The sequence below is a fragment of the Branchiostoma belcheri genome, unplaced genomic scaffold, assembly GCF_001625305.1.
Source record: "Branchiostoma belcheri isolate BF01 breed outbred unplaced genomic scaffold, Haploidv18h27 scaffold98, whole genome shotgun sequence".
Taxonomy (NCBI): Eukaryota; Metazoa; Chordata; class Leptocardii; order Amphioxiformes; family Branchiostomatidae; genus Branchiostoma; species Branchiostoma belcheri.
Window position 1 is genome coordinate 741,804 of NW_017804664.1, and position 24,369 is coordinate 766,172.

The 24,369-nt window shown below is 44.1% G+C and overlaps 4 protein-coding genes across 8 annotated transcripts in view; 2 read left to right on the forward strand and 2 right to left on the reverse strand.

The window, feature by feature from the left end:
* Window positions 1–13,709, forward strand: part of LOC109461985 (major yolk protein-like) — an 18,281-nt gene extending 4,572 nt beyond the window's left edge. For 3 of the 5 annotated variants that reach the window (XM_019758465.1, XM_019758466.1, XM_019758463.1), the window contains exons 3-24: window positions 351–459; window positions 923–1,163; window positions 1,533–1,623; window positions 2,017–2,129; window positions 2,792–2,958; window positions 3,403–3,498; window positions 4,068–4,247; window positions 4,633–4,806; window positions 5,249–5,484; window positions 6,003–6,182; window positions 6,594–6,785; window positions 7,262–7,418; window positions 8,004–8,165; window positions 8,808–8,888; window positions 9,329–9,502; window positions 9,959–10,172; window positions 10,517–10,612; window positions 11,055–11,276; window positions 11,618–11,804; window positions 12,011–12,228; window positions 12,502–12,704; window positions 13,450–13,709. In XM_019758465.1, the coding sequence (XP_019614024.1) occupies window positions 351–459; window positions 923–1,163; window positions 1,533–1,623; window positions 2,017–2,129; window positions 2,792–2,958; window positions 3,403–3,498; window positions 4,068–4,247; window positions 4,633–4,806; window positions 5,249–5,484; window positions 6,003–6,182; window positions 6,594–6,785; window positions 7,262–7,418; window positions 8,004–8,165; window positions 8,808–8,888; window positions 9,329–9,502; window positions 9,959–10,172; window positions 10,517–10,612; window positions 11,055–11,276; window positions 11,618–11,804; window positions 12,011–12,228; window positions 12,502–12,704; window positions 13,450–13,533 (3,577 nt within the window). In that variant the 3' untranslated portion in view covers window positions 13,534–13,709. Of the gene's footprint in view, window positions 1–350; window positions 460–922; window positions 1,164–1,532; window positions 1,624–2,016; window positions 2,130–2,791; window positions 2,959–3,402; window positions 3,499–4,067; window positions 4,248–4,632; window positions 4,807–5,248; window positions 5,485–6,002; window positions 6,183–6,593; window positions 6,786–7,261; window positions 7,419–8,003; window positions 8,166–8,807; window positions 8,889–9,328; window positions 9,503–9,958; window positions 10,173–10,516; window positions 10,613–11,054; window positions 11,277–11,617; window positions 11,805–12,010; window positions 12,229–12,501; window positions 12,775–13,449 lie in introns of all 5 variants that reach the window. The other 2 variants (XM_019758464.1, XM_019758467.1) reach the window with 2 other exon arrangements.
* A 413-nt stretch (window positions 13,710–14,122) lies between these two features.
* Window positions 14,123–20,159, reverse strand: LOC109462021 (peptidyl-prolyl cis-trans isomerase CWC27 homolog). The gene is made up of 8 exons (XM_019758511.1): window positions 19,871–20,159; window positions 19,386–19,487; window positions 18,733–18,859; window positions 17,906–18,004; window positions 17,295–17,447; window positions 16,763–16,877; window positions 15,616–16,175; window positions 14,123–15,293 (listed from the first exon to the last, which is right to left on the reverse strand). The coding sequence occupies exons 1-8, from the start codon at window positions 20,035–20,037 to the stop codon at window positions 15,153–15,155; spliced, it is 1,464 nt and encodes a 487-aa protein (XP_019614070.1). The 5' UTR covers window positions 20,038–20,159; the 3' UTR covers window positions 14,123–15,152.
* A 195-nt stretch (window positions 20,160–20,354) lies between these two features.
* Window positions 20,355–23,040, forward strand: LOC109462015 (ubiquitin-related modifier 1-like). The gene is made up of 5 exons (XM_019758504.1): window positions 20,355–20,413; window positions 20,842–20,912; window positions 21,236–21,317; window positions 22,111–22,159; window positions 22,691–23,040. Exons 1-5 carry the CDS (start codon window positions 20,358–20,360, stop codon window positions 22,757–22,759), a joined length of 327 nt encoding a protein of 108 aa, XP_019614063.1. The 5' UTR covers window positions 20,355–20,357; the 3' UTR covers window positions 22,760–23,040.
* Window positions 23,041–23,689: 649 nt separating this feature from the next.
* On the reverse strand, window positions 23,690–24,166 carry LOC109461962 (collectin-10-like). The gene has a single exon (XM_019758442.1). The coding sequence runs from the start codon at window positions 24,164–24,166 to the stop codon at window positions 23,690–23,692; it is 477 nt and encodes a 158-aa protein (XP_019614001.1).
* Window positions 24,167–24,369: the final 203 nt, after the last annotated feature.

A 24,369-nucleotide genomic window follows, 5' to 3' on the forward strand; every position in this document is an offset into this window, starting at 1 on the left:
ACTGAATTTCGCAACTGTGTTTGATTTCCGAGTTCTCCAGAGTGTCGTTGTAAGAAAGAAGTGCCTCTGAACTTATCATATTTCCATTTGCATGAAGTGGGTAGTACGAAACTGTCCTTGCATATGTGTGTCTAGTTCGTGTGTGTGTGTGTGTGTGTGTGTGTGTGTGTGTGTGTGTGTGTGTGTGTGTGTGTGTGTGTGTTGTGTGTGTGTGTGTGTGTGTGTGTGCAACGTGGCGGAATTTCGCTACTGTTCGTGTGTTTGTCTTTTTCAGAGTTCTTTAGAAATTTTCGTTATAAGAAAGAAGCATTGCCTTTTCACTTACTTTTTTTCCTTTCTTTGTGCCCCAGGGTTGACCTCGGATACGCCGATGTCGTCATGACTAAGGGCGAGGACATCTACACCGGCATGCGCAACTACCACCTGAAGCCCATCCTGTACGAGCTGCCCGAGCTCAAGGTAGGCGAAAAGCGCCACCTGGCGATTTCTATCAGTGCGACACGCAATAGCGATGGCGGGTGTGTTCAGTTTGTTTTATGTATTGTAAACTGTTGCAAACAAAGCTACAAGCTTAAAGATACACCCACCAAATGCAGCCTCCAGGTTTAATATTTGTTTTCAGTTTTGTTTTATTTGTTTGTTTCCTTGTTTGTTTGTTTACTGGCATGTAAATGTAAATGCAGTTGAGAGTCTCCAAGCACATGAAGTCCTGGGAATCCATTAGCCCAAGTCCTCCCCCATGTTTGTGTTTGTTTGTTTATTTGTTTGTTGACGTGTTTATTTCCCACCCTAGCAGCTGGGAGTCTCCAAGCACATGAAGTCCTGGGAGTCCATCAGCCTGGCTGTTGTTCCCAAGTCCTCCCCCATCTCTGTTTATTTATTTGTTTGTTTGCTTATTTTTTGTTTGTGTACTTGTTTACAGCAGCTGGGAGTCTCCAAGCACATGAAGTCCTGGGAGTCCATCAGCCTGGCTGTTGTTCCCAAGTCCTCTCCCATCTCCACCTGGCGTGATCTGGAGGGTAAGACCACCTGCCACGCCTCCGTGTACGAGCCCACCAGCTTCAAGCTGCCCGTCTGCCACATGATCCACCACAACATCATCCCCCACAAGGGCAACATGATGGAGAGCTTCGTCCACTTCTTCGAGAAGAGCTGCGTCCCCGGTAAGACTCTTACGACGTGCCGCTTGTAGTTTGTAACACTATTTTACGCTAAAACTCTTCATGCTTCACAGTTTTTCCAGCAGCGCACCTTGGCACTAGTAGTTGCTGCAGTACGTTTGCAAGGTGTCACTGACGAAAGGTAGTGGATGCTACCTGAAACGTCTGACCGTTTCCAAAATCATATCCAGTTGCTTGAGTAGCTTTTTTTTGGCTTGCCTACTGGATCATGCTTGACATAGTCTCCACGTAGAGAACATAAGTCATGAAAACTCAGGTAAATGGACTTAAGTGACTTGCTTGTCGCCTAGTCTTTAAAAATGCCTGAGTAAGTATATGCCTGTATTCTGATCGCCTGATTTCTATCCGCAGGCATTCTGAAGAGCTACCTGAACTACAACCGCACCATCCCCAGCACCCTGTGCGAGCTGTGCGGCTCTGAGGACCGCCAGTACTGCCACGAGTAAGTACCTTTTCTGTAGCTATAAATGATCGCTGCAAAACAATGATAGTGAGTAAGAACCCTTTCTGTAGTTGAAAATGTTAAAACAAGGAGTAAGGAGTAAGAACCCTTACACTTGTTCCTGTTGTGCATCAGCGGCGCAAAGACATACACATATCGATTATACATCCATACATAGCGTCAGATGGAGCTACTAAATCTACAGATGGAATGGAATTCGAAATATAACCTGCACGCGAAACTAAACTTCTGTTATCATGCTCATCCACCCAATATGTGAAAATGTAAAGTGATAAAGACTACAGAAAACATCAGCGATATTAGGTGAACATTCTGAAAACTACCGTTTCATTCTGAAAATGTACTTACCGTACTTCCTCCCTGTCTGCCCAGGTACCTTGACAAGTACTCCGGCCTGGAGGGCGCCTCCCGCTGTCTGACCGAGGGCAAGGGCCAGGTCACCTTCCTGCCCCACCACTACATCGACACCTTCATGGACAAGTTCGGTAAGTTCTCTTTCCACACTCAAAGTACTTTCAACCATGATAATCGCAATTTCAAACTCACAGATATGGACCAGATTCTGGTCATAATACAAAGAACCAATTTTAGGGCAATACACCAGGCTTTCTCAAACCTCATGACCCACTTCTACAGGCACGTGATATATGGCGCAGGTAGCTTGAGCTGAGGATGAAAAAAAGTCTGTTACGTCCCCCGTCTCATTATCACCATGTAGTGTTATCAGACTTAAATTGCTCTTATGCCATGATTTACTGAAGGAAGAGATTTCCTACCGGTTTCTGAAGGACAAAGTGCCTGTAGACGGGTATTGTCTGCCAGATGTGTACGAAGATCTTAACGACAAGTCGGTGTTTCGAGTACAAAATTGATTCCATAGCAAAACTCTTCGTTTTCCCCTGTAGGCCTCGAATCTATGCTGGTGTAACGTGTAGTAAATTCACTCCATAACAGATACCCTGTGATTCTCCCGTAGGCCCCGACTACAAGATTGTGTGCCGTGTACTAGATTCACTCTACATATATGGCATCCTGTAACACTCTCCCCATTTGTTCAGGCCGCGACTACAAGCTTGTTTGCCGTGTACTAGATTCACTCTATAACATACATATATGGCATCCTGTAACACTTTTCCCGTTTGTTTAGGCCGCGACTACAAGCTTGTGTGCCGTGACAACACCGAGGAGCTGGAGAACTGGCACGTGAAGAGCTGCCACATGGGCTACCTGCCCCGCCCCACCCTGCTGTGCTCCCACAAGGCTTCCGAGGAGTACATCAACACTCTGCAGACTCTGCTCATCAACGCTGTCAAGGTGGGAACACACAGACAACAGCCTTCTGTCCCTGCCTTTTACACCTTACACAGTAGATACTAATGTAGTGAAGAGCTGTCACATAAGTTACCTGAACATACAGAAACTCTCTGTCTCCTTCCATCTGCAGGTTGTAAAGCAGAAAGATCCAAAAGTCTGAGTAGAGATCTTTTCACATCACTGTCAAGGGACTGGAACACATCACCTTTCTGTGGCCTTTTGTCTGTAGAATATCAAAGGGAAAAATCCAAGAGAGGTCTTTGGCCAATGCTGTCGGGGCACAAACGTCCCCTAGTTTTGAGATCTTTTAACAACAATGGTTAGTTACTGTAGCCTCAAATCTGAACAATATTTAAGTGAAAACTTTCTACGGAGACTTTATCATCATCTCAATGTTGTTGATCTGCAGGTCTTATAACGTTGTTTTTAAACTTTGTTCTGCAGACCTTCTCCAGCAAGGTGACCACCTTCGACATGTTCAGCTCTGACGTGGACTCTTACTACTGCAGGGGCCAGCTGAAGAAGGACCTCATCTTCCAGGTAAGGCCCTTATGTCTTCTTTCTTCTTCTTCTCATTCCTACTGTTACCATGTAACCATATAGCAACGACTGATCAAAGGTACATGGAAGCCTGTCCTGTCGAATCGTAAGTTCCTGTATCTAATATCCATATCCGTAAAATTTTTACGCTACTTTCTCCCTCTAACGTCTTGACCTCCAGAAGAGGTTTGATACCGATCAGTGCATACAATTGTCGCCATTCGTTCTCTATGACATTAACACTTTATTTTATTTTATTTATTTATTTATTTATTTATTTATTTATTTCATCTTATAAACACCTGGATGGCCTCTTCAATAGTAAATTGTTGATTTCCAAGGGGGATATAGGGACCTGGGACACATAAACATAAAGCAATTTGTATAAAAGTAAATCATACAATCAAGTAACACGAGAAAACTTAACTGAGATCACTATAACTGAAAATCAGTATAACTGAAAAGTTAACAAATGATACAACATATATAAATTATTCTTTAGCATTGGATAAAAGGTACAGTTTTTTTCATTCTGCACATTTTCATTCTCCTTCTCTCTCAACCCACAGGACAACTGCCGTGACCTGGTCCGCATCGACTCCGAGAAGCAGTTCGCCAAGGACTTCTTCCAGATCTACGACACCTGCCACGCCCTGAAGCCCAAGCCCACCGCCCGCTTCTGCGTCTACCACCAGGAGTCCTACCACAAGTGCCTGTCCATGCAGAAGTACTTCATGAAGACCGAGAAGGTGAGAAGCTTAAACAAACACTCCAAGTTAGCCAAAGGGCTAGCCAGGCAGATGCACCCGTTGCTGTTAAAACCGTATATAGTTCTCAGTTCAGCACAGGTGTTGTCTTACAGAGTGATATTTCCTAAAATATCGTAGGTTTTGTATCCGTATCCAATTTTGGGGTCGAGATATACTTTCAGATCTGAGTTAAGAATATGCAGTTCCGTAAATTTCTGTTAGGCGGCGCTCAAACACGGTGAACACATTCCCACAGGTTAACGAGATCAGCTGGGGCTGCGTGCTGGCCACCTCCCAGCTGGAGTGCATGAAGATGGTGCACAACCTGCACTTCTGTTCAGAATCGTTACGTGGCGCTCATGTACGTTTTATTACATCTCCACAGGTTAACGAGATCAGCTGGGGCTGCGTGCTGGCCACCTCCCAGCTGGAGTGCATGAAGATGGTGCACAACGGCACCTGCGACATCGTCTCCACCGACGCCATGCAGACCTTCATCGGCGGCAAGGAGTTCCTTCTCCAGCCCTTCATGTCCCAGTACTTCGACGTCTTCGAGACCGTGAGTTGCTTAGACTTCGTTTTTTTTCTTTAAGGAAGAGCAATAAGCCACCTTGAAGTTCGTTACAGTACGCATATTAATTCGTGTGCCAGTACGTCTTCAAAACAGTGGCGATGAGTAACTCAAGTCGTTATGCTATTTCAATGGCAGCAACGTTCCTAAGATGAAACTGCCACTCTGCGCTTGCCTACTAATCATACTGGCATGGTCAGGACAAACAATCTTTTAACAACCCTTTGAGATACTTCACCATCTCGGTATCTAGTATTTCAGCGTTGACAATTGGTTCCAGAAAACCCATGTATTTGTGTCGTATATCCACCTCTTTAAGACACCAATGCTATCAGAAAACATGGAAAGAAAGAGTTGTTTAGCCATCAAAAAAGGTTCATTTTATTATTAGCAAAATTTAACACCATCATTCTCTCTTCTCCCCTCACAGCCCATTGACGGCAAGAAGGTCTACGACCACAACATCTACACCTACACCGTGGGTGTCATGCTGAAGGACACCGTCAGGAGGCGCTTCGGCCACCACGAGACCTACGTGAACCTGAAGGACCTGAACACCTGCCACGCCGGCATCTCCCACCCCTCCTCCTTCCAGTACCCGATCGGCTGGCTGCTGGCCAACGGAACCATCCCCCGCATCGGATCCATCTTCGAGTCCGTCGACAAGTGAGTCACAAACACGTTTATCAATAGGAGGGGACGAAACAGGTGTATTTACAAGTTGCCTTTGAAGATACTACAGCAATGCATTGTACACAAAAAAGAGAGCAGTCAGACCTATACTAGACGTGACCAGCACTGCAGGACCACTTGGCCATTGATATATAGTAAAACCCTGTGGTAGTGACCAAACAGTACGAACTACCTGGGCATTGACATACCTACGTACAAGTTTGCATTGACATACAGTCAAACCCATACTTGTGACCACTTCTGCATGAGTTTGACTTGTACGTATATCAGTAATTCTTCCCAGACTGACTTTATATTGCATCAGAAACTGACAATAAGGCGATGGCAGAAAGCAGCAGCACTAAGAATAGAGGACTTAAAATCACTTAAAGCAGAACGTTAACAATGTAGTTTTTTTAAAGTTCATCAAAACTGACAGCAACGTTTCTAACTGTATATCTCGTTCCCAGGTCTTTATAAACCTATTAAACTCCACCATGTCTCGTCCCCAGGTACTTCAAGCACAGCTGCCTGCCCGGCGTGATGCACTGGAACATGACCAAGGACCTGATCCTCGGATACGAGTTCAACTACGGCTACAACCAGACCTTCTTCGCCAACTTCACCGACTGGTACATGTGGAACATCCCCTCCACCTGGACCTGGTTCACCTACCAGAACGTCACCCCCAGGTAACAATGGAATCTTTAGAGAAGTTCGGACTTCATTGTTTCCAGAACTTCGCATATCTGGTTCTATGCCTTAATGGGTCAGGGATAGGTCAGAGACGACCACGGTTCTGGATAGTTTCCGTGTATCCAAGCACGTAGATTTTCCTAAGGCACGGTTCTGGATATGTGTGAACTATCCACGATCATATGTCCGAGTATGGTTCTGGATAAAGCACGGTTCTGGATACAACTGTCTCGGCACTCGGTATTGTACTACATGATCAAACATCCTTCCCCACACTAGACAACTATGACCTTCCTTACGATGTTTGAACTTGTTATTTCAAGCACACGATCTTACTCCCTGTCTCCAGTAATGAATTAAAGGAAGTTATAACTCAAACTGTGTGTTTCTTTATCCTCTCTCCTCAGCTTCATGCGCCACTTCTACCCCATCGAGAAGGAGATCGAGCACTACACCCAGTACACCACCCTGCCGTACTTCAAGGACATGCCCGTGGAGCTCATCAGCAAGCTGAAGGCCCACGTCCCCGTCTCCTTCTACAAGCAGTTCATCCACCCGCTCACCCAGCACCTCAAGTTCTACGACTTCCACGATAAGGAGTAAGTGGGCTTCATTAATTTTTATAACCCTTATTCATTCATTCATTCTTTATTTCAGGTAAAAACCCATATAACACATGTACACATTATTCAGTGGACCGGCTATACTGTCTTATTGCAGCCAATAGCTAAATTGTGAGGAGTTTACAATATTGACGGGGCTGAATCCCAAGTGTTCAGAGTATCTGCCATTAGGCGCTAACTCAGGTGACCTCAATGAGTATCCCAAGTACGGCCATAGTACTGCAAAGTTTTGTTCACGTCAGCAGTGGGTCAAAGTTCGTCCGAAGGCAATATCGTCCCCCGTCACGGCTGAGAAAATGTTTGGTGTTTTTGTTTTACGTTGAAGAAGAGTCTAAAGTTCCTCATGGTGTATTTTCCTGCGAATACCGGCATTGCTGTACTCATGTCTAACTTTTGATCCTGTTATGTTTGTACAGCTTGTACTTATTCCCAATATTTGTCACTGTTTTCAGGACCCCCGTCTTCACTCCTGAGTACATCAAGGAGATGCTGACCCCTGAGCTGATGAAGAGCATGATCACTCCCGAGTTCCTCAAGACCATCTTCACTCCCGAGATCCTGCACCAGCTCGACATCCCCAAGCACCTCATGAGCGTGCCTACCTCCACCGTAAGTACCACATTCCTCATGAGCGTGCCTACCTCCACCGTAAGTACCACATTCCTCATGAGCGTGCCTACCTCCACCGTAAGTACCACATTCCTCATGAGCGTGCCTACCTCCACCGTAAGTACCGCATTCCCATAGAGCGTGCTTACCTCCACCGTAAGTACTGTAACATTCCCCAAGCACCTCATGAGCGTGCCTACCTCCACCGTAAGTACTAACTACCACGTACAGTAGATAGCTAGATAGCTATAAGCAACGTAATCTCCATGACAGTTCGATGTGCAGGTCTCTCGGTGTAACATAGCAGTTGGGCATTCACAAGCACTAGCAACAGATATCAGACTCGCCTAGTATCATATATGACGTAGTATTTTGTCTCATAGGTTACTACCTGGAACCGGGAGTAGTTAAACTTGCTTGGTTAAACTATTATCTCGCCTGAACATGCCTATATTGCATTACACATCGCTGCACGTAACAACTGCTCATCCTTATTTCATTCCCCACAGGTGAACAGCGAGAAGCCCCTGCCCCACACCGTGGTGCCCTACATGCTGACCCACATCTTCCCTTTCCTCCCCACAGGTGTACAGCGAGAAGCCCCTGCCCCACACCGTGGTGCCTTACATGCTGACCCACATCTTCCCCACCACCATCCTGCCCAAGGTTATGACCCAGGTGCTGTACCAGACCATCCTGCCCTACACCACCTTCACCCCGTCCGTCTTCGAGCAGGTCATGCCTCTGGTAAGTTAGCCTCCTAACCTTGACTCTTAACCTTGACCCTGACCTTCAACCCTACATCACCTTCACCCCGTCCGTCTTCGAGCAGGTCATGCCTCTGGTAAGTTAACCTCCGAACCCTTACCCCTAACCTTTAACCTTACATCCCCTTCACCCCGCCCGTCTTCGAGCAGGTCATGCCTCTGGTAAGTGATGATCCAACCTCCGAACCTTGACCCTTAACCTTGACCCTGACCTTCAACCCTGCATCACCTTCACCCTGGCCGTCTTCGAGCAGGTCATGCCTCTAGTAAGTACTGATTTAACCTTGGAGCCTTGACCCTTAACCTTGAACCTGACCCCTACATCACCTTCACCCTGTCCGTCTTCGAGCCTAGTCTGTCTTCTGGTATTGCTTTGACCTTGGAACCTTGACCCTTAACCTTTAGCCTTGAATCCCTGAACCCTGGTCTTTAACCTTACATCACCTTCAGTCCATCCGACTTTGCTCAAGGGCTGATTACTGTACACAACAGTCCGCATCAAAGCCACCAGAAGGCATTTGTTGTTCTGTGCAATCATTAAAAGTACAAATGTCTAGTTAAATTAATATGAATCATACCCATTCTGTACAATTGTGTTAACCCCCACTGTTTATACTTACAGCTGCAGAGCCACCTGTACTTCCAGTTCCAGACCTACCTGCCCGAGCTGCTGCCTAAGATCCTCATCGACTACATGCCCATCGTGAGTACACTACAGTCACTATCACTGAGTAGTTCACATTGAATTTCGTAATGTGTTTGGACCAATCCTGTTGATATATACAACCGGAAATAGAAGGCTTTTTGGAAGCCTATTATGTGTATGTTTGTCTGTAAGTGCGCTTTGGTTTTGTCCAGATCTGTACTAAGCTACCTTACTCTTTCTAATGAGAGGAAATAGTGCCTTTCCTCATTCATGTGTCTGCCTGTTTGCTTACATTAGCTTGGGGAGCCCATTACTGATTTATTTGTTTGTTTGTTAGCTGGAGGAGCAGCTGACCGTTGAGCCCTGGAAGAAACCCTCACTGATTTGTTTGTTTGTTTGTTTGTTTACGTTAGCTCGAGGAGCAGCTGACCGTTGAGCCCTGGAAGAGCCTCTTACTGACTTGTTTGTTTGTTTGTTTGTTTGTTTGTTTACCTTAGCTCGAGGAGCAGCTGACCGTTGAGCCCTGGAAGAGCCCCCTGATCAACATCCTGCCCGTGATGACCCAGTACCTGACCATGATGGAGTCTCCCATCTTCAAGACCTTCGTCAACCGCTACACCAACCCCATCTGGAAGCAGCCCTACTACGAGACCTTCCTCCAGAAGATGATGGTACGTTTCTGCTATGTGTCTCTAGGGTTACTAGAGAAACTAGCAAAACAATACCAGTCTTGAGTACACATTAAACCACACGTGCTGTGCCCATTTTCTGGTCCTCACTATACGCTACTACAGATCTCTAAAACTGATGCAATTACATATTCCTACTATCCAAAGGAACTCCATGGGATTGCATGTGAATGCATTATCCGGCTTTATACTACAATAGGTTGTACCCACCTCTAAAACTTGTTTTGCGGTGTTGCGTGGCGTAACGGCAGAGCATTCGGCTCTGGTCAGAATCCTTCCAAGTCACCGATCATGTGCCCTTGGGAAAGGAACTTTAAACGACTTCGCTCAGGTAAAAATGAGTCAGAATGATCATTATCATGATCGTGGGCTTTAAAGAAAAACCAAACCAACCAAAACTACTAACGGGATGTATTCACAAATTTCTACAACCCACAGGAGCACCGTGAGCACCTGTGCGAGTCCTGCTCCGGCTACAAGGACCACCGCTGCACCGAGACCGTGTCTGAGCCCTTCTACCACTACAAGGGCAGCATGCACTGCCTCAAGGACCTGCGCGGCGACATCACCTTCCTCGAGTCCCACCTGATCGAGGACCTCATCAAGGATGTGGAGATCCGCAAGAGGGACATCATGCTCGTCTGCCCCAACGGTAAGGAACTTAAGATACAACACAGAACGTTTTCATATACTATAAAGAACGTCTTTAGATACAACACAGGACGCAGGGCGGTACTCATATCTATTTCTGTATCCAACAACAACATCTCCAAAAACATTGTGCAAGAGTTTAAGACTATATATATAGTATTGCCCTAAATTTGGTTAGCTATTGAGGAACCACATGCTAAGCTAATTTGCCCAATAAGTGACACATCCAGCAAAACATAAAAGTCCAAAGCTAAACTTCTCATATAGGCCCCCATACTTGTTCTAACCCTTTTGTTCCCGCCGTCTACCACTTCTAACTTTCTTATATTACGTGTCATTTTGCAGGCAAGACCATCCAGTACGTGGACCACAAGTCCATCCTGCAGTGCCACTTCGGCTACGTGCCCATGCCCGTCATGATGACCTCTCACCTGCGCGACGGTTAGTATCCCTTTATCACACTCATTTACTAGCTCAACATGCCTAAATAATGAATACACTTTGTATGATATAGCCAGGAACTGCTTTGAAGAGTTGCTAAACACTGACGAATCATGGTGATGCCGTTTAGAACTCTTGTGACGCTCGAAAACTTCTTCATAGATTCCTTTGACTTTGAACCGTCGTATAATCCTTGGCCTAATGAAACACGAAGATCAGAGTTGAGGAAGATCTGCACCTAGGATCCCTTTAGCCTGGACCATTACAGCAAAGTAGCAGAATACTGCACCTTCGCTGACTCTTTCCGGGTGCTTTTTTATCTGCTACTTCGCACGTACTGCTACTACGCTGGCCTTCCTTAAAGCTCAAAAGCCCTCCATTACAGAGTCTTAGCCATTATATACAGATTGCTGAGCCTGAGATGCTTTTTCCCGTTCTGCAGGCATCTGGCGCTGGAAGGTGACCAAGGCTCTGCTGGAGGCCCAGAAGATCTTCAGCACCAGCAGCCAGAACGAGTGGGGCTTCACCATGTTCGGCGAGCACTCCTGCTTCCACCACAAGTGCATCCAGCTCAGCCCCATCAGCCTGGTCAACCAGACCTACGAGATCACCATGGGCCCCATGCTCATGCACTCTCTGGAGGCCCTCATCCTGCCATCTACCTGTAAGTCCTGCTCTTGCAATCCCCAAGATTAATCCAAGTTCTGCAATCCTTAAGTTCAACACTAATCTAGCTTAGCTCAGACCTACAAGATCACCATGGGCCCCATGCTCTAATGTCATTATGTAGCCACTAGATTACAAGGAGATACATCAGATGTTAAAACCTTCCTGTCCTCCCCCAGTCGAGTACCAACCTTACATCAAGTAGACCGCTCACGGGCAAGTTCCTGCATATACCCATAATGCAATGATATAGCCGTTAGATGTTCGACAATCTACATACAACTTTGGTCTGTATTGTGTATACCTCTGAGTCCTAAAATTATCATGTTCTTCCCACAGTCGAGTACCACCCCTACATCAACAAGTACACCGCTCACGGCCAGACCTTCAGCAACATCGTGTTCCAGCGTAACGGCACCTGCAACGCCAAGGTTCAGGACCTGACCTGCTACGGAGAGTCCATCAACAAGACTGTCTTCATCAACCGCGTCGGCAAGAAGATCCCGTACACCATCAAGATGTGCAGGTAAGGCAAACTGACTTCCTAGGTTAAGGTGCACTGCTACTTCGCTAGCAGGTAAGATGCATTGCTACTTGCCTAACAGTAGCATGCATGTAAGGCGCACCTCTATCTTACTAGCAGGTAAGTTCACAAACTTGAGTGTGCCGTCACCACGTCTTGTGATTACTGTTGGAATATTAAAAAAAATCCTTCCTTGTCTCCGCCCCCAGCCGCCCCACCACCTTCGTGCGCCAGTACGTTGAGTTCACCTGCGAGACCGGCCTGGGCTACATCAAGTCCGTGATGCTGCCCACCGCCTGCGAGTACGTGCCCTGCGACGAGATCGTCTACGTGCCCACCTGGTCCGTGGACGAGTACTGGAAGCTGCCCGAGCACCGCTACGACTCCGAGCGCTGGGAGAGGGACATGTGGAGCCACCAGCTCTGGGGTAAGCTTTAGCGGCCTGGGAGCCAGACTATGGTAGGCTAGCCGGGGCGGGGTTAGCGCTGGGAGAGGGACATGTGGAGCCACCAGCTCTGGGGTAAATATCGTACTATAATGTGTGCTGGGAATGTCGCTCTCCCACTCAGGCTTGTTAGTGTACACTTGGGGGGGGGGCACTGTCATTTACGTGGTCGTTTTCAACCACATCACCTACACGCCATGTGGCTCTTGACTCTTGTTATTGATAGGTTATTTATTGGTTATTGATCCTCTCCAGGTAACGAGCAGTTCTGGATCCGCCACGAGCTGTCCCACAACTGGTTTGACGACATCCAGGTTCCCGAGACCCAGATCACCGTGACTCCCTTCGGCACCTGCACCCGCCTGCACGAGTCTTACCTGGACGTGTTCGTGCCCAAGCACACCTCCGCTCTCACCTCCATCCTCAGGCAGAAGTCCATCAAGAAGCCCTTCACCGAGGTGAGGAGGGACACGATCATCCCGTTCCTAGGCTAAAATCCTCGTTGCTAAGCCCAAAGCCCCGTGCACGGTGAGCAGCGGCAGTGTTCAGATAAACTGCACAACGCTTGCTCAATATAACGCACGATGAGATAATGAAATGAGAAAAAAAAAACGCACGCACAAAATCTCAATTAAAATCCGTGCTATATCAATATGTTATATATCTCTTCATCTGTTCACCTGTACTTAGCCCGATAGGGCATGAACGTACAATAAAGGTTATCATTCGTCCAGAACCAAGCTCAAGCACGGCTTTGTATAGTCCACGCGAACCGTGCTTTATCCAGAAGTAAGCTCAGGCAAGGTTCTGCATAATACGCATATCCAGAACCGTGCTTTATCCAGAACGGTGCTTTATCCAGAACCGTGCTTTATCCAGAACCGTGCTTTATCCAGAACCAAGCTCAGGCCAGCTAGATTATGCATAGTCCACGCGTATCCTGAAACGTTGCTTTTGAGATTTAAAAATAGGGACTGTAAAATCTTCCGGTTTAAGATGTTGCAAAAAGAACCCAAAAGGGCATTCCACAGTTTGTGGTAGATTACTACTCGTATCACAGTGGTTATGCACATACATCTCACGGTAGTGCCTTTGCCCTGACGTTGTTCCTTGTTGTTCCGTTCTGCCTTTGCCCTGACGTTGTTCTTTGTTGTTCCGTTCTGCCTTTGCCCTGACGTTGTTCCTTGTTGTTCCGTTCTGCAGGTTTGCGAGTACAGGTGGGACGGCTTCTACTGGCACCCTGAGTGGCTGCAGATGCACATGCCCATGTGTATGATCCATCATTAGGCCCTTACCTTTAACTCCTCATGTAGTAACTAGCTGGTGAAGGACCCAGTACTGGGACCTTTTCTCTTTTAATACTTTCCTTTTCACTTTTGTTTCGTACTTTTCTTTTTGTAGGTTTAAGACTTTTCGTGGTCTTTTGTCTGCAGGAAAATAAATATGTGTATACTCTGCACAAATGGGTTTGTCGTCTTTACAGAGTTGTCAATAAGGGCTGTGAACGTAGGTGGTGGAATAAGTGAGAACAAGACTGAGCAAGGCATTGGTGAATGATGGTACAGAGGTTATGTAGGGTCAAACTTGGGACCTGACAAGACTTAGACTTATACAGTCAATCATAGATGGCAGACTTCACCCCAATGTCCATACCACTTTGTGACCTTTGCAGTCCCACAGACAAAAGTAGCAGCAATGTGAATGCATAGCAATGCTACATTGCTTTCATTGGAACTCAAAGGAAAGCAGGACAAGTAAAAAAGAACAACACTCCTTTCGTGCAGAGCAGGAATGTTGGAATCATAGATATACTGGAAGGTTTGATAACGTCACATACAGTGTATGACACCTAGGAAACGGGAAATACCAGGTATAGTAACATCACGTATAGTAACATCACGTATAGCAACATCATGGTGTAGTAACATGTAACTATAATTACAAACTGTGCTTTTCCCATACATCTTAAGTAAACAACAATTAACCAACAAACAAAAAACTAAAAACGTCTCATGATTCATCTTTTATACACTCAAATGAAAAAAAAAAACAATAAAGATATACTGCATAGTACTATCACGTTAACAAGGAACCATTTATAATATTCATTTACAACAAGTAAGAATCAAGTCACTGAAAGTCTCAGCAACAGTATTTTATGACAAGAATTAATTACTAGTATGTCTTTTAATTCATTATGAAATACATTTTACCTTATAGTCTGGTCTTACGCTGCTACATACTTCCGAAAATAGTTTCATCATATTGGTAAAGTATATGATATAGGAGTTGCCTTTAAAACAAGCAATTGAATAAGAATTATTCATCTCACCTTGCTTATGTTTCGGTGTGTATCAGACACCTTCCTCAGAGTTTCTGACTGAAGTTCTGCTTTTCGCCACTTTATGTAGCCGATGTAGGTGGCACTTTTGTGGCGAGAACACAATCCCAAACATTTGTATATACCCCCCCCCCCTCTACATACTATACAATCATATAATACTGGTGTGTTTACACCTAAGGCAGTTTACCAGCTACATGTATGTGAAACTCAACCAAACTGAACCGAACGTACACAAAGCTGTTACCTGCACACAACTGCAAGGTGTTTCACAAACTTTTTGTATTACACAGCTTGTACTTCCTGTACAAAACTGGTGTATTACACCAAAGGCAGTTCACCAGTTTTCAACTTCAAGTCTAAGGTCAACAAACATCTGTCCTCACTGGCTGTACAGTAACCCAAAACATTTTGAGTCACCGCTCTCATGAGCCTTGTTTTGTGGTGAATCTTGAAGTAAAGAAAATAAAAGGTGTATTACACCTATAATAACTAAAGGCAGTTTACCAGTTATGTGAAACTGAACTGAACCAAACGTACACAAACTTTGTTAGTGTTACCTACACTACTGGTCCTTGACAAATTTGCGTCCCTTCTCCTTCATGGCCTGTTTGCTGGCCTCCATTCTCCGCTTGTTCATCGGGTTACGCGGGTCGTAGATGTCGTAGCTGTCCGCCGTCACCACGTTCGCATCCTTCGCCTGGACCTGGAATTCAACACCACCAGGTGTAATTTGATACAGCATGTCATTTAATATCACCACATCAGAGTGGCTGTTTTCTATGACTCCTTATTTTATAGAACAGTACTGTTTTCTTATTAGAAATGGCTGACATTTACCAACTCTACCAACTCTATCCTGCTACATAATTATGTAATTCAACAGGACAGGGTGTTTGCTACACAAGTTACCATGGTGACAGTTGTCTGGACCAGGTCATTGACCTTTTCTGTTTGGAGAAGAAGAAACAGAGCAAATATACAATATTTCTTCATACTGCGAAGGTAAACATAACAAACAAACAAACCTGCTGTGCCTCGAAGTGCAGCCTATGTGCCATCCAGCTGTCTCCCAACGGTTGCTCCTCCTCCTCCTCCTCTTCCTCTTGTTCTTCTTCCTCCTCCTCACCTGTGGACTCCTTCCTCACTGAGAACAGTTTGTTCTGAAACTTGGACAGCAGGGCCAGAGTCTCCTCTTCTCTCGACCCTCCCTTCTTCTTCTCCTTCTGTTTCTTCTCCAGGTATTTCTGTCGTTCCGAGTGGAAATCTGCCAGGGCGTCCTCTTTTTCCTCCTTCTCCTCTTCCTTCATTCTTTCTTTCTCTTCCTCTTCTTCTTGTTTTGCCTTCTGTCTTCTCTGGAGTTCTCTCTTCAGCGCTCTGGTCTCTTCCCGCAAGGCTTCGATCCTGCTCTTCGTGTCCTGATCAGTTTCTACTTTCTCCTCTCCCGCAGGAGTCTCGACGTTGGCAGTGGTCTTCAGCTTTTTCCGGATCTTCTCCTTGATGGCTTCCTTGTCCTCGTCTGGAGAATCTGAATCTTGGTCAGAGTCAGAACTGTCGTCAGAGTCTTGCTTCTTTCTCTTCTGATTATCTGTGAAAATGGAAGCATAAAGAGGTGTGATGCACTAGTCAAGACCTACCTAATGTTAATTTCTTTGTCTTACCACTCTATGCATTTTCCCACTGCAGGCAGGCAGCCAACAGAGTCCAGGCCAACTTTCGCCTGGCCCTTGGACAGCTGTTGAGTTGACAATCTAACTTCTTACAACTAGTACATGTCTGGACTTTAGTGGTTTGTGGTTAAGGAAGCACACCAACCCATGTGCTGTCACTCAAATACCTAGCAAAAGAAGCACACACACACGCATACACACACATACACACACACAGATATAGAGATTTTCGTCTTACACAACCTGTATGTACTGTATCTCACCTGCTTACTTTCCGGTGTCTATCAGACACCATCCTCAGAATCTTCTGAAAGGAGTTCTGCTTCTCGATCTCGCTGCTATATATATATGCTATATATATGCTAGCCGACGTAGGTTGCACTTTTGCAGAGAGATCACAATCCAAAATGTGGCTATGTCCTACCAACCTGATGAAATTATTTTTGGACACACACACACACATTCATAAACACCCACAAAGCAATAAGAAACAAACAGTTCCCACCTGCAGCAGAGGGTGATGTGGGGACGGCGGGGACTGAGCTGAGCCGCGGGTCGTCCTTCAGAAGGTCATGGCTGCTCTTGCCCTTGGGACGGAGCTCTTCTGTTACTGCATTCACCTGCGGGAGGGGGGCAAATTCACAAAACATGTATATTCATTTATATATTCATTATTTGTGTCTCCCATTTTATATTTCTTGGATTTTTCATTTCATAGTGTGTATACATGTTCGTAATTCAGACAATCCTATCATGGGGTTAAAAATTAAACTGTTACTGTTAATGATCACTTACTGGAAGTCATTGTAATAGTGATAATATAAGAAATTAACATTAGAGAGCGCGGCTTTGCCGGTGTTGACCCACTGGATAGGGCTGCCTGGAGGTACAGTGTGAAGACCAGTACTACTAGCCGACTGCTGCCGACCCCTGTGGCAGGGACAGCAGCAGCAGTATAATCTAATCCTGGATAGTGAGTGATAAGAAATGGCTCCTGCCCTGTGGCATTGCCAAAAAATGGTACAGGAAATCTGTACCTCCTCTTCATCCTCCTCTGCCTCGTCTCCGAACGACAGAAGTTTGAAGTTTTTAGTGGCTCTCGCCGTGCTCTTCGCCTCTTCTTTCTTCTCCTTCTTCTCCTCCCGAATAATCTCACGAGGAACGATGTCATCAAACGGGTTGAAGAGGACCTAAAGATATAATGAAAGATTAAAATGCATCTTCATACAGTTTCTGGAAAGCTTTTATTTGCCATCTACTAGATTTCCTGTACAAGTATAACTTAGTGTAAGATACTGTAAGTTCAATTTTTAACTTTGAAACATTCACAAAGACCTTGTCACAAACTCATCTCTTCAGAACCCTTTTTTTACCATACCTACCTACCATCACCCACCAAAAGACACACACACGCGCGCGCACATGCGTCCCTATAGTACTACTAGTAACTAGAACTATGTAAATTTGTTCATACATGTTTCAACAAGAGAGAAGATATCCTGTAGATATAGATGTATACATAGCGCAGCAATGTAACACTTGTTTCTTCTATACTTGTACCCAAGTTATCTAACTTTGTGCATTGCACCATGTTGGGTGTGAATATGCAATAAAGTTCATTGTCATAGTCAAACACAACAAACCCCACCTCAGTGGCCTTGATCTTGTGAGGGTGCAGCGGCCTGTCCTCCCCGTCCACTTCTACCTCTGCAAGCTTCAGCATGTTGTAAACCGTCTTTCCTGTAACCTGCAGTAGTAACAACAATTATAATTACATAACTTCAGCATGTTGTAAACTTTCCTGTAACCTGCAGTAGTAACAACAATTATAATTACATAACTTCAGCATGTTGTACACTGTCTTTCCTGTAACCTGCAGTAGTGTTGTTCGTCCGTCACGTTGACGAGGACCGCAGTAGTATCATTTAGTAGGCTAGTGTCATGGCAGTTTTCTGTTCTGAGGTTTCTCAACAGATGATACTGGATACTGGTACTGCATTTCACATAATTTTAATTGTCAAGAGACTGAGAGAGAAAAAAAAAATATTTGATTTTCAATTACATATGCGTGGTTACATTTTCATGGTATATGTTGCAATAGCTCCCCCTGCCTGTTTTCCACAGCAGTGCACTTAGTAGCTATATGTAGTGACCACACAAATGAACATGAAGGTTTATCATATCATGAAAGTTCATCTGTGTTGGTAGTTCTCTCACCTACATGTAGAGCTTTTGCACAGTCACTCTGGTTTCCCTCAGTAGACTGACCCAGTGATGCCTGTCACATGGCTTGTTTGAAGTGTGATGTGACACATGACAAGCCTCACTGGGTCAGTCTACTGAGGAAGACCAGAGTGACTGGTCGAAAGCTCTAGGTGAGAGAACTTTTTGTGTTGGATCAAAAGTTTTAACTTTAATAAACATGAAGGTTTATCATTCATCAACCCATTAATTCAATTGTTTGTCCCTCCCCACCTTAGCGAAGATGGTGTGTTTGCCGTGCAGGTGGTCAGCCCGGTCCAGTGTGAAGAAGAACTGGCTGCAGTTGTCGTTAGGTCCGGAGTTTGCCATGGCAACCAGGCCTCGTCTGACAAATCGTAATCTGGGAAAACAATAGCGGAGAAGTCAGGTTTAGGATGACTACCTCCATGTTTATTGCTTCTGCTCACAAGGCCAAACTTATATAATATTATTATTATAAGTTGTATGTGCATAACTTATGTGTTACAGAAAAATCATAACGTAATACTATAAAAGAACATGGTGGGGTCATGTCACTCATGTGGTGTAACGGCAGAGTGCTCGGCTCAGAACCAAGAGGTCCTGGGTTCGAGTCCTGACATGCCACCGATCTTCTGCTCTTGAAAAAGGCATTTTACACAACTTTCCTCACTTACCTCAGGTGAAAATGAGTATTGTCTGTCCCGTATTTGTTTCTTCTATGTGTGGGACACACCAGCAACAGCTGCCTTGTCCCACATGTATTGTATTGTTAAAACTTCAATCAAATCAAACCTTTTCTTATACATTTCCATTTAAGTCTCTAGTAATGGAATGAGAGCATATCGGAGCTCAAGATATTGCTGCTTAACACTAACAGTTGATAAATATTCACATCTACAACTGACCTCTGGTGGAACTCGTCCTTGAAGGGTTTTCCGTAGACAGACTGGCCCCCCTCCCCCGTACCGGTGGGGTCTCCACCCTGCACACACAGCCCTCGAACCACTCTGAGAAAAATCATAGTTGAACACAAATCACTTAGGATGTTTAATGTGATTTGTCTTATACTTATTCTACCTGCACTCACGCTCACACTCAATACCTTGCAGCAAGACAAAGGCACACATACATTTACAACTTTCGGCAATACCGTATGTACTCACTTGTCCTTATAGCTTCAAACAAAAATACTAAGAAAGTTAGCATTACTTTGAAGTATGCAACAATGTACATTAACGTGCATTCATGCATACTAGTGCATGCATGTTTACGTTTGAAGTTGAAGGGGCATTTTTGAAAGTCCAATTCTTTAGAAATAATTTATAGCAAAAAACAATGTACTGTCATTGCGGAAGACATCTATTCATTCATACATCTACAGAAAACCCACCTGTGGAAGACCGTGCCATTATAATACCCCTCCAGACACAGCTGCACGAAGTTCCGACACGCCAGAGGGGCCTCCTTGGACCACAGCTCTAGGTCTATGTCTCCTACTGACGTCTTCAAAAGCACTTTCCCTTTCGTTGGAGGCTCTTGGATGTAGATATTACTCATCTTGGATGTATCTTAGATCCTTGGCTTCGGTAAGTATGGTTCATTAAGTTCTATATTGGCTATTTGAGCGATAAATTGGGGGAAAACACCGAAAAGAGTTTCACTTTTTCGTTCTAGGCGCCATCTTGGGGTCAAGTGAGGTCATCAGCGCAGCCAAACATGTTCAAAATATTTATAATCACTTGAAAACTGATCAACTGATATTTTTTTACAAATTCAGTCTTTAGATAAATATCTTTTGATAGTTCTTTTTATTAATTTTGCATTTACTCGTTCTTATCTTAATAGAAAAACAACAACAACTGTTGTGATGCCTTCAAATGTCAAAGGTCACAATCAGCATGGCGAACTCAGTGAACATATCTCTAGAATTCAGGTAGGTTTGTGCGGTTTTAGAGACTTTACCGGCCAAGGTTGGTTCGAATTTCTAATCTACAGTCTTCATAGTTAACTAGGGGTAATTTGGCAGTCTTATAAATGGCCATTTGTAGAGTATAAACGTTGTTTGTCAGTTGTGTATTCGCTCCCCTCCCCCATTACACACATGTTTTGCAGTGCATGGTGCTAGCTGTATCCCTGCAAACGGTACATGTACTATGTGTTGTGTTTTTACTCGATTTTAAGCGGCAGAAAATCTTCAACTGCTGTACTCCGCTAGTAGCAAATGTTACTAAATAATTGAGCCCCCACCCACACAAAAAAAATTGCATATTGTCTTAAAGATTAGAGCCACGTATTTTCCAAGATTATAATTTCCTTCTTTTATAAACCAAGTATTTTTCTCCCACCACCCCTCCTCTGTAGTGGAGGCGCCGAGTTGTTGTTTGACATGGTGAAGAGACATGACGTCACACTGCCAGAGAACAGCCAGCCTTGTGAGTACACTTGTGTTGTTCTTGATGTTGTTTGCTTTTTCCTTTAATGCCCACGATCGTGATAACAATCATTCTGGCATACTCATTTTCACCTGAGTGAAGTGAGGAAAGTCGTGTAAAGTACCTTTCCCCAAGGGCAGAAGATCGGTGACATACTAGTAGCACGACTCGAACCCAGGACCTCTTGGTTTTGAGCCGAACGCTCTACAGTTACGCCACAAGTTGTTTTACATCCGTTATTGAGCTACACGTGGTCTCTAGGCCTCTAGGATTTCATTTGATTCACTTGATTTCTCTTTTGATGTGTCTATGTTTTTTTTCAGGGACCATCAAGTCACTTCTGGTGTGGATCAGAGACAATCTGCTGAAGGAGAGACCAGAGCTGTTTGTACAGGGAGATACTGTGTAAGGTTTATATGTACTAGTATACATATACCAACAATATCACATACATACAGGGGGATACTGTGTAAGGTTTATATACACATTATCACATACATACAGGGGGATACTGTGTAAGGTTTATAAAATACATATCAACAACTTCACATACATACATACCGGTACATACAGGGGGATACTGTGTAAGGTTTATATGTACATACATGCAACGTATCACATACATACATACTGGTACATACAGGGGGATACTGTGTAAGGCTTTATATGTACTACTATACATATCAACATCTTATCACATACATACAGGGGGATACTGTGTAAGGCTTCCTGGACTTAATACCCATTGTAGATGTAGATTCATGTATACGTGTCAATAATTTATCACTCAGGGCTCGAAATACCAAAATTGGAGCTGTGCACACAATTTTTTTGTGTATGCACTGGTGCACCCAAATATGTTCATAGCTTTACATATGTGAACATACATGTATTTATAGTAGTATATTCTTAACAGCTAACGTTTAAAAACAATGATGAAATCTTTATTGAACTTAATACTTTATTTCATATAGTGCACCCAAATTTTTTTATGCACACAATTTGGGTGCACTGCACCAGCACACCTATTCCCAAAAATAAATTTTGGGCCCTGATCACATAGCATAGATATTACTACATCAACTTTTTAAGAAGAAATACCTTCTAGTTATTTGTCTCAGCTGTAATGTACCAGAAGCCTCTACACACCTTACAGTGTGCTCCTAGTTATGTGTTTGTTTTATTTCATTTTGTGCAGGAGACCGGGGATCTTGGTTCTAGTCAATGATGTGGATTGGGAACTCATGGTGAGCAGCACTTATATATTAGTGGAAGCTGAACTATGTTTCATAGTTTCAATGCTACAACTCATTAAGTGTATGATTATGATGATGATGATAGTGTTGTGGAGATGCACATGCACATGCACGTGTACATAACAGGTTTTGGCTGGCATAGTCCTCTTTGTAAAACAAAGCTGCATCAAACAACAGGGTACTGGACTAAGTCATCAAAGGATGATGCATGTATCTTGTAAACTACTTGCTATGGATAATGAGTATTATCTTAAAGCCAATCAAATGGTCTATAAGAGGTCTATAATGGGCATTTAATGGTGGGCTGACATCAAGCCTTAGAATTATATGAATCAGTGTGAACATCCAAGACATTTGTGAGTGAATACTTAAATATAAACCTACTAATTCCAGTCTACTGCTCACTTTATTTACCACTGGCAGATCACAATGACAATGATATGATTGGTGATGGTTAGTTTTTGTTAATGCTGCTGCTCTATTAATAATGCTTGTCTTATGTTTATATTTGATTCTTTACAGGGAGAACTGGAGTATCAGTTGGAGGAAAACGACAGAATAGTTTTCATCTCAACCTTACACGGAGGCTGATACATGTGTGTGTGTGTGTGTGGGGGGGGGGTATGTTGCTACTGTCAAGTTGTAAAAAAATATCCAGTGTCAAATGAAGTATGCACTGCGATTTTTTTTACCTAGATATCAGATATGTAGAGGATTTCTATGTAAACTTAAGGTTGTAAAATTAGTTTAGGATGAGAAATTAAAACCTTTTCGTCCTCAGCTTTGTAACTTTGCATGTAACATTTGCAAAACAATTACCAGCACATATTGTTTACCTTCACGTGGTCTAGCCTAATAAAATGCTAGTACTACTAGTCTGTTTATTCCTAATCAAGCACATTTATATAGTGACCATATTAAAAGACAACTATGAAGATATCTGGTATTGATATGTATGTATGGGTGTATGTATGTATGTATGTATGTGTGTGTATGTCGATTACATAACCAGAGACACTTCGGATGGTTATGCATGATGTATATGTTTATTGGATGTGTATGTCGCAAAGAGAAGGAAATCAGAGCTTCAAAGTTTGAGGTAAAATTGTCTGGAAGTGCCTGGTTTGTGATACAGGAGTAGTAAGTTCTTGGAGCTGGCAGGAGGATGATTTAAAGAATGATATAAAGAAAAACGTCTCGGTTAAAGCAGAAATTTATTACAGTAGGAACATAGATACTCACGTACAATCAGATGCCATCACCGCACGCAAATAATGGCAAAACGTTTCGTGTTGTATAGGTGTCGTTTGAGATTTTGCTTTTTACGCGTCCTCCAAACCAAAAAACAGACAGTGCTGCCTGTTGCTTCATTCACAAGTGGCAAACTTTGATAACACGCAAAAAAGAAGACAAGCGGGCAACTTTGCAGTTAAGCAGACAAAGGAACTATTATTAAAACTTTTTATACCATGACACTGAAAGAAGGAAAATGTTTGAGGCCATAGTTTGAAGGCCATGGTGTTAAGTTGGTGCGACTTGACAAATGAACTTCCTTCTTTCAAAACACGAACCATCGTTCCATTTGTTCCTGGCGGCAGTATCCTTTTTCTTCGCGGAAATGTACTCCCCACAATCCTGGTTACCTTTACGGTTGTCGGGTTCTCCTTGATCCCACGGTCGGAAACCTCCAAGAGCAGCACCATCCTCCCACACCCAGCGTCCTTCCTGGCGGATGTCGGTCAGTCCGAAAAAAAAGTGAGCGCTGTTATCGACGGAATTCTTCAGGTTGATGAGGATGGTGTTGGTGACGGCATCGCGGGGCATGGCGAGGGTTCCGCCGTCAGAAGAACAGGTTGCCCTAGCACCGCTGTAGTCTCTCTCCAGGCCGTACGCCTTGTAGCACAGCCGGTTAGTCTGATGGTATGTGTACCCACTGGGACAAGCTAATTTAGGAAAAGGGTGGTTCAAATGGTCACCGAGGTTATTCACGTCATCCATATTCGATTGTACTTTGTAAGGGACTATAATTCAGCTTTACATAGAAATACATATATTGCGGGGAACCTCACATACATAGTACTGTATATGCTATCAGTCTATTATGGCAACACCCAGAATCTCTATTCATGACTGAATAGAATAAGGTGTAGCCTAGCATCAGCTGGAAGGACAGGGATGATGATGATGATGATGATGATAAA